At 38.4% G+C, this 8,809-nt stretch overlaps 1 protein-coding gene across 1 annotated transcript; it reads left to right on the top strand.

Annotated features, from left to right (window-relative positions):
* Nucleotides 1–233: 233 nt before the first annotated feature.
* LOC149838187 (large ribosomal subunit protein uL3) lies at nucleotides 234–8,150 on the top strand. The gene is made up of 5 exons (XM_090006438.1): nucleotides 234–395; nucleotides 5,188–5,298; nucleotides 6,258–6,562; nucleotides 6,731–7,140; nucleotides 7,725–8,150. Exons 1-5 carry the CDS (start codon nucleotides 311–313, stop codon nucleotides 7,981–7,983), a joined length of 1,170 nt encoding a protein of 389 aa, XP_089862564.1. The 5' UTR covers nucleotides 234–310; the 3' UTR covers nucleotides 7,984–8,150.
* The last annotated feature ends 659 nt before the right edge of the window (nucleotides 8,151–8,809 follow it).

Here is an 8,809-nt window from a genome sequence, read left to right as displayed (position 1 = left end):
AACCTAGTACCAGCACCTGAAAGTTAGATCTAGATTCGGCTCAAAGTGGGTCCAAACCAGATCCGACCCATTGACACCCCCTAAACACAGGGTTTCACACCTTATCTAGACCCCAGACTCTACTGCGAAATCCAAGTATGATCCGGATCACATTTTTCGGAGCCAACATCGGGTTGAGCATGACCCGAACCATGTGATCCTAAAACTATTGGGAGAAAACGAAACCCTAGGGTTTTCCTCTCACATATATCTATCTCTCAGAGCGTGGCGGAGCCATTACCCTGAGAGGGAGAGGGAGAGAAGGGGAGCGATGTCTCACAGGAAGTTTGAGCACCCGAGGCATGGCTCTCTTGGGTTCCTCCCGAGGAAAAGGGCCTCTCGCCACCGCGGCAAAGGTGAAATCTCAAGACTACCAAAATCCTTATTTCTTCTCTACTTCGTCTGCATCTTATTCTCGTTGTTTGGTTGCTTCTTCTTCCTTTTAAGGCATCGATTTTCGTTGTCTCTGAGGGAAAATCTGTTCAGTTTTTTCCTTTTTTTCCTTGTTGATATCGCGAATTCAAGCCGTGGCAGGGAACGTGTTTCTGGTAGTCGTTTCATTTGATCGTTTTACGATAAATTTTGTGTTTTTTTATTTAACTCTTCTTCCTCTTCTTTCTCCTTGGTGGGTTCTTCTATTTATGCTGTGGTCTTCCGTCATCTCTAAGTGCAAGTTCATGTAGGTTTTGCTCATTTTCCTTCTTGATTTCACAAATCGAAACTAAGTTAGGAAACACATTTCCGCTAATCGTTTCGCTTCCATCGTTTTTGTTTGATAAATCGTGTGGTTATCTTCTTCCTTCTCCTTGTTTGGTTTGTGCATTTATGCTGTCGCTTTCAATCAGCTCTGAATGAGATCTGTGTAGATTTTGTTTGTTTTGCTTGCCGATATCATGAACGGGAGCCATGGAACTAATTTCTGCTCCTTGTTTCATCATTATCATTTTTTTTTTGCAATAAATTTCGCGAATTTGCTCTTGTTTTTCTTCTTCCTTGGTTGGTTCTTCGGTGAACCCCTAAAAAGACTAGTCGGGGACTAGGCGGTACCCCCATTTAAAAGGTTATCTTCTCCCTTCTCCTTGTTTGATTTGTGCATTTATGCTGTCGCTTTCAATCATCTCTGAATGAGATATGTGTAGATTTTGTTTGTTTTGCTTGCCGATGTCATGAACGGGAGCCATGGAACTAATTTCTGCTCTTTGTTTAATCATCATCATTTTTTTGCAATAGATTTCACGAATTTGCTCTTGTTTTTCTTCTTCCTTGGTTGGTTCTTCTGTGAACCCCTAAAAAGACTAGTCGGGGACTAGGCGCTACCCCCATTAAAAAAATAAATGGAATTTTTCAAAAAACACGCAAGTTATTAGTGTTACTAAAAAACACACCTAAGTTTTGAAAAATATTAAAAACACACCTAAATCTATGTTGCCCTCTCTCTCTCTCTCCCACCACTATAGCCTACTAAATCTTCTCCTTTCTGCAGCCTCTACCATCACCACCACCTCTTCTCACCTTTCCTACTACTACCACCACCACCACCACCACTAACCGCTAACCACCCTTTTTTTATTTTTCATTGGTGACCACCACCACCACCACCAACCACCTTTTTTTTATTTTTCATTGCTGACCACCACCACTGCCTTTTTTCACCCTTTTTTCTATCACCAACCATCCCCACTTTGTTCTCCTTCTCCTACCACCATCACCATTTGCTTTCCATCCACCACCATGTTTTCATTTCTTCCACCATGCCTCTCTTCTTTCCCTGCTATTGCCCACCACATCTATCTTCTCCTATGTAGTCAAAACCTCCGACTAGTCTGCCTAGTCAATCTAAGCGCAAGTTAAATGCCTAGGATTTGCAATTCCTAGGTGGATACCTAAAAGGTACCAATTTTGCCGACTAGGCACGGACTAAGGCTCCTAGTCGGCAACTATGCTACCCCTGCCTAGACATGAGGGCAGTTTATTTATTATTATTATTATATATATAATGTTATTTTTTGTATATATATAATTATATATGTGCATGTGTTTGTGTGATTTGTTCTGTGAAATGATGAAAACATGATTTTATATATATATATATATATATATATATTTGTGTGTATTAATTTGCTTTTGGGATTTTTTCTGTAAAACATTGAAGGCATGCACAATTAATTTTAATTGATTATGTTTTTTATATATGCGTGTGTTACATTGTTTCTGATGATTTTTTCTATAAAAGCCTGAAATCGTGTTTAGTATTATGGACTATATAATATGTTATTTATTTATTTGTGTATTGTGCTTCTGTGAAAGGCTGAAAGCATATACTGAATGTGTTATATATATATATATATGTGTGTGTGTGTGTGTGTGTGTGTGTATAACTATATATGTATATTAGTATATTTTGTGAAAGCATGTGTGTAATGAAAACATCTTGTTAGTAAAAGAATAAAACATATTTTTATGTATATTTTATATATTTTTTTATATTCTACTCGGGGTACCAACTAGTCCCACCTAGTCATCGACTAGTCTTTTTAGGGGTCTACCGACTAGGCACCACCTAAATTTTTTGACTACATAGATCTTCTCTACTCCAATCCACAATGGACTCATTTTCTGTAATTTTTTTTAGTGCGAGTGAAGGAACAAATAGTTGAAGAAAGAAAGGTATTCATGAAGAGATAAAGCAATACTGAACAAATTAAACCGTTAAATGGCAAAGTTTACTTCCAAAAATTGGATGGAGATTAACTAAAGCACCCACTCTGTTATTGACAGTGAAAATGGTAATTACAGCATACAATCTAACTTCAACTTTGAGAGAAGTAAAGTTTGGACTTTTTATTAACCATAGAAAAGTTTAGGTGTGTTTTTAACTTTTTTCAAAACTTAGATGTGTTTTTTATCTACTCTTATAACTTAGGTGTGTTTTTGAAATTTTTTCAAAAATAAAAAATACACAAAATATGCAAATGAACTGCTAAAATTAATAACAAACATGTATGTAACATAAAATCAATCAACAATAAGCATTAGGCAAAAAATAACATGTTGTCAAACATTATAAAACCATTACATTACATAACCTACTAAAAAAATTAATTAAGAACAATTGAATAAACAAGCAAGAAACTTTAAGTCTTTATCATGCATTCAAAGGATCATATATATATATATATCAAATAAGGAAGCAAGCAACAAAAAACCATGCTTTAAGTCTTTCACAGAAAATGCATTCAAAGAAACATGGAATATATAAACAGTAAAATATATATGTGTGTATTCAGCCTCTCTGTTTCCCTCTCTGTCTGTTAGCCGAACAGGAGGAAGAAGAACAAGAATGGGGAGAAGAAAAAGAGGAAAAGAAGAAGAAAAAGAAGAGGGTAGTGGAGGGAAGAAGAGGGGAAAAGAAGACGAGAAAAAATGAAGCAGAGGGCAGAGGGGAAAAGAAGAAGAAGAAGAAGGGTTGTGGAGAAGAGAAAAAGGAAGAAGCTGTGGGCAGAGAAGAAGGAAAGAACAAAGAGGGGGCAAGAAGAAGAGAAGAGGAAGAAAAAACAGAGGAGAGAGAGAGAGAGGCGAAAAACGGGTGAGCAAGGGGGGCTTAAGTTTTTTAAACCCCAACCCCCCATTCATATTCTTTCATGGTCCAGCGCCTAGACACAGTTGACTAGCCTTTGGACCTGTGCCTAGGCCGACTAGGCACCTAGGCGCCGCCTTTTACTGCATAACTATGGTATTGTCCATCACATCTGAGTTAATCGTGTGTAGCTTTTTGCTTATTTTCCTTGCCGATATCACAGATTGAACCATGTAAGAGAATATGTTTCTGTTAATTGTTTCATTTTCATCTTTTTGCCCAAGCGCAACAAAATCTCGATCTTGTCTACTTCTTTTGTGAGTTGTATCAGGTAACTTAGATCCATCCTAGTTATGGAACATGCAGGTAGTCCCAAAATCCTAGTGGTATTGATCTGAAAGAAAGAGTGTGCAAAAAAAGGAAAGCTGGTTCTTTAGATTTAAGCTTTTGATCAGTGTGTAACTGGGGCTTATATAGGAATTTGGCTTGTCTGAGAACTTAAGTATAGCTCTTGATTTGGATTCTGGTTTGCAGTTCCATCTCAGAGAGCTTTCTTGTTGTGTCTTTGATGCCTTGTTACATGAAAATTAGTTTGTTTTGTTGATTCAAATTCATATGTGATGATTCTTTTCCTCGTATGCTATTTTTCATGCATCAGTTCCTCCCAAGCCATAGTCAAGTTGACTGGAGTCCAACTGAGGGAAATGACTATGGTATGCTGTGTGATTCATCTATTGATTGATATATTGGGAAATGTTATAACAATGCTGTTGTTGAAGCATCATCACATTACCTTTATGATTTCCATGGTATAAACCAGATGGGTTGAGCAACGTTCTTAAGTAGGTCTCCTGCTTGACTAGATCAAAGTGCCATCATTTGTAGGTTTCCATGGTCATATATGCTGTGTGCCTTTGACACTTTTTTTTGGTAATGTTGGGAACACCTATGCTATGCTTAGAACTGATGTGACACCAGTTCAGGTTGTGGTTGGTGTTTTCATTGGTATCCCAGGTTCTTTTGTGTGGATTGTCTTCTTTGCATCATTTGAACCACCCAACGAGGAAAGGGCACATGCTGCTGTACTGTTAGTTTTTTTTATTAGGTAAATAGATGCCCTGGTGTGTGTATGTTTTCTTATTGTTTGGTCTTTATCTCAGCATGTCTTCCACATTTAGTTTCTTCCATATGCCAAAGATCCTTGAATTCAAGATTCATGGCCTTGGCTTATTTGTAACTTCTTGAATGTCAAATCAGATCCTCTTTCTATTGAACACTAACTTTCTTGTCATGTCTGCATGCATTAATATGTTTAAATTCTCTGCTATAGAAGTATTTTGTTTGCATCCGGACCAAAACAACTGTGAAAACTTTTTCTTGTCCATTGTTTGTTTACAAATTTAATGCTTACTATTAAATTATTAATGTATTCCACAACAGATAAGGTGATTGTACTTTAAGGAGTTTCACCATATTTTGTTGTTCTTTTCTTTAATTGATTGATCATGACATTAATAGTACTCAGATTTACCATTTTATTCTTGTTTTTCTGTATCTATGAAATGCTTTAGTGAAGTCTTTCCCAAGAGATGATCCAAGCAAGCCATGCCGGCTTACTGCCTTTCTTGGATATAAGGCTGGAATGACCCACATTGTCAGGGAGGTGGACAAGCCTGGATCAAGTAAGTTCATTAATCCTCAAACTGGTTACATGATTGTTGTTTTGCTTCATTGTCAGTTAGACTTGTTTCTAATGTTATTATTAGATTGTGTAGTCATTCTGTCTTAACCAAAGGATCTTGTGTTCAGATCCCACGAGGATCCATCCCCCACCATGGCTTCAAAAGAAAATCTTATTTTTCAGTCTTCTTTTAGTTTTTCCAATTGCCGTTTATCTTGGTTTAGTTGTCTTTTCTGAAATAGCACCTTTTGTGAGTAGGGGAGGCAGGGTTTACAGCGTTTTTTATTAATAGTCTGTTAAACCTTCTGGGGAAGAGAGAAAGCGTGCACATGTATGTAAGTTCTGAGCTCAACTAACATGGTAGTTGAAACTTGGAAACATCTTAAAGTCATGCTCCAATGTTTATATGCTTCTGCTTAGAGGGTTTTCAATACACAGGTTAAACTTTTTTTGGGAGTTTTAAGGGATTCTTGCACATAATGGGGGTGTTGTCCCCACTTTCCTGGCTTGGTGTATTCTTTTCTTCCTTAGGGGTACAATTGCGTAATTTAGGATTGACAGTGTATCCCCTCTTAGGTTCCTTTCTTCAATAATCCAATATATTACCCTCTTTTTCTTCTTTGTTTCTCCGTTAGTAGCATGAACCCATGGTCACCTCATTATAGCTTTCTCGTCCTCGCTGGTATACATTAGGGTTCCAAGTATAATTCGTGATGTGGTAATTTCTGACTATTTTCAGCTACATTTCATCATTTCCCATTATCTAGTTTAGAAATCATTTTTTAATATTTGTGGCCAAATTCTTTTTTTTTCTTTATAATTGTATTGGCTTATATTTGCATGTTAAGCTTGCAAACTTGAGTTTTAGATTTTGTCTGTCAAACATTTTCTGGTGCAATTCTGAAAAGTAATGTGTTGACAAATAATTATCATTTCTTATGAGTGTTATCCTTGTCATAGAGCTTCATAAGAAGGAAACTTGTGAGGCGGTGACTATAGTTGAAACGCCTCCGATGATTGTTGTTGGAGTTGTTGGTTATATCAAGACACCACGTGGCCTCCGTACATTGAACACAGTTTGGGCACAACACTTGAGCGAAGAGGTAAGGAGGAGATTCTACAAGAACTGGTACAAGTCCAAGAAGAAGGCATTTACGAAGTACTCAAAGAAGTATGAGAGTGAAACTGGTAAGAAGGAGATTGAATCTGAGCTGGAGAAGATGAAAAAGTATGCATCTGTTGTCCGTGTCCTGGCTCACACTCAGGTACAATTTAGTTTGCTTGTGATCATGGTAGCTATTTAGTTCTATTGCAGTTCCTAGATTACACATTACAATTTCTTCTTTTTTTCTTTTTTCTTTTTGTTTCTTCCATTCTCTTTTTATGATAATGAGCTGCGTAACTTACTTGAAAGCTCCCTTACAATCCTGCAGATAAGGAAGATGAAGGGCCTGAAACAGAAGAAAGCTCACCTGATGGAGATCCAAGTGAACGGTGGAACCGTGGCTGATAAGGTTGACTATGCTTACAAGTTCTTCGAGAAACAAGTCCCTGTGGATGCTATTTTCCAGAAAGATGAGATGATTGATATTATCGGTGTCACCAAGGGAAAGGGCTACGAAGGAGTTGTGACTCGTTGGGGTGTTACCCGCCTCCCTCGCAAGACTCACCGTGGACTTCGCAAGGTGGCTTGTATTGGTGCTTGGCACCCAGCTAGGGTCTCTTTCACCGTTGCTAGGGCTGGTCAGAATGGATATCACCACCGCACAGAACTAAACAAAAAGATCTACAAGCTGGGCAAGGCTGGACAGGAATCCCATACGGCCATCACAGAGTTTGACAGGTTTGTTTTTTATGCAATGCCTGCCTTAGTTTTTTTTTATGTGCTTCTGCTCATAGTTACTCGAGTATGATGCAGTTCTGAGATGTGTTGCATAAAGCATGAAGTGTTTAGGAAGCATAACTGAAACGAGTAATATACAATAGAAGCCAGTAAAATGTGACAAAAAATGAAACTTGTGTTCAAGAAATGAATTTTAGGTGATTTTATCGAAGACCAACGTTCCGCTTGTCTGGTAGGAGCAGCTAGTGCACGTCACCTTGTGTTGGGACGTCGCAGGTTCAAAACTCGATGGTATAGTTATATAACTGGTAGGGGTCTGCCTAACCCCAGCTCTCCTTTCAAAAAAAAATTTGTTATATGCTGATTTTTTAATAAAAACTTAAAGTTTAAGAAATAAAGTGCCATTATTTTAAGGGGAGAAAGACACGATATCAAGGCAAGTTAATTTATCGTTTTTCAAGTTTCTCATAAAGTTTTAGAAGCACGAAAGAAGCTCATATGCTTATATTGTGATCTTTGAGGTTTGGGAAGCTTCTGGTTCTGCCTCTTCTAGTTTCCATCCAGTTTCTTATCTTTGTGTGCAGGACTGAGAAGGATATTACACCTATGGGAGGGTTCCCTCACTATGGTGTGGTGAAGGACGATTACCTTCTCATCAAGGGGTGCTGCGTCGGTCCTAAGAAGCGTGTGGTGACACTCCGTCAGTCGTTGCTGAAGCAGACTTCACGTGTGGCCATGGAAGAGATCAAGCTCAAATTCATCGACACCTCGTCCAACTTTGGCCATGGTCGTTTCCAGACAACAGAGGAGAAGGCCAAGTTTTACGGACGGATGAAAGCATAAGAAAGTTGATGAAGGCAATGTTTTTTGAACGGTTGAGTTTCTGTTTCCATGCAAACTGTTGAGACACTATTCTAGTTTCCCGTTGCTATTAAGATATTCTTTTCCTTGAAATTATGTTTCCTGAAGTAGTACAATCTTTTTTGAAAGGCCTGAAGTAGATTTTGGTCTTAAGTTTGTCATGATATTTTGTTAGTCGTGTATGCTTTGCATCTGTTTGGTCTGTGCTTCCGTTTGAATCTTAGTCCCATGGATTTGTTTGATTGCCGGATCTCATGTCCTTCAGATATTCTGACAGTTAGCAGCTTCATGTAGTGGAAAAAACTTGCTCTTTTTTAAAAAAAAATATGGAGTTAAAAATATCTCATAAAAATTAAAAATTCTGATCAGTTAAGAGAGAGAGAGAGAGACCACAAGGGCTCCCCTCATCTGGTAGGGGCGACCTGTGAATGTCACCAAGTTGATGAAACATTACAAGTTCGAAACCCAAGGATGGCATTGCTTGCCAGTCGAAACTGGGTGGTCTGGGGCTCAAGGGTGTTTGCCAATTAGAGGCCAGCCAATGTGTGGTCAGTGAGATGGGGTTATTTTTTCTTCAATGATCCAAGAGAGAGAGAGGCTTTGGCAAGGGGAACCAAGATTAGATACTGAAACTGTGTGTAGGGGGAATTGGAGGTGGCGGTTGCGGTTTCTGTCCTGATTCAGTGTAGAAGAAAACAAAGGTATGGCGCGTTTGCCATTATTATCGTCTCATCCTCCAGTATCTTTTGCTTTTGCCTGTTTCTCTTTGCCTAGCATCATGGTTACTGGAGACGGGTCAGGTCTAGTA

Source organism: Nuphar pumila, chromosome 5 (assembly GCF_984573655.1).
Source record: "Nuphar pumila chromosome 5, dmNupPumi1.hap1.1, whole genome shotgun sequence".
In the NCBI taxonomy this organism is placed as follows: Eukaryota; Viridiplantae; Streptophyta; class Magnoliopsida; order Nymphaeales; family Nymphaeaceae; genus Nuphar; species Nuphar pumila.
This window is presented reverse-complemented; position numbering and strand designations above follow the sequence as displayed.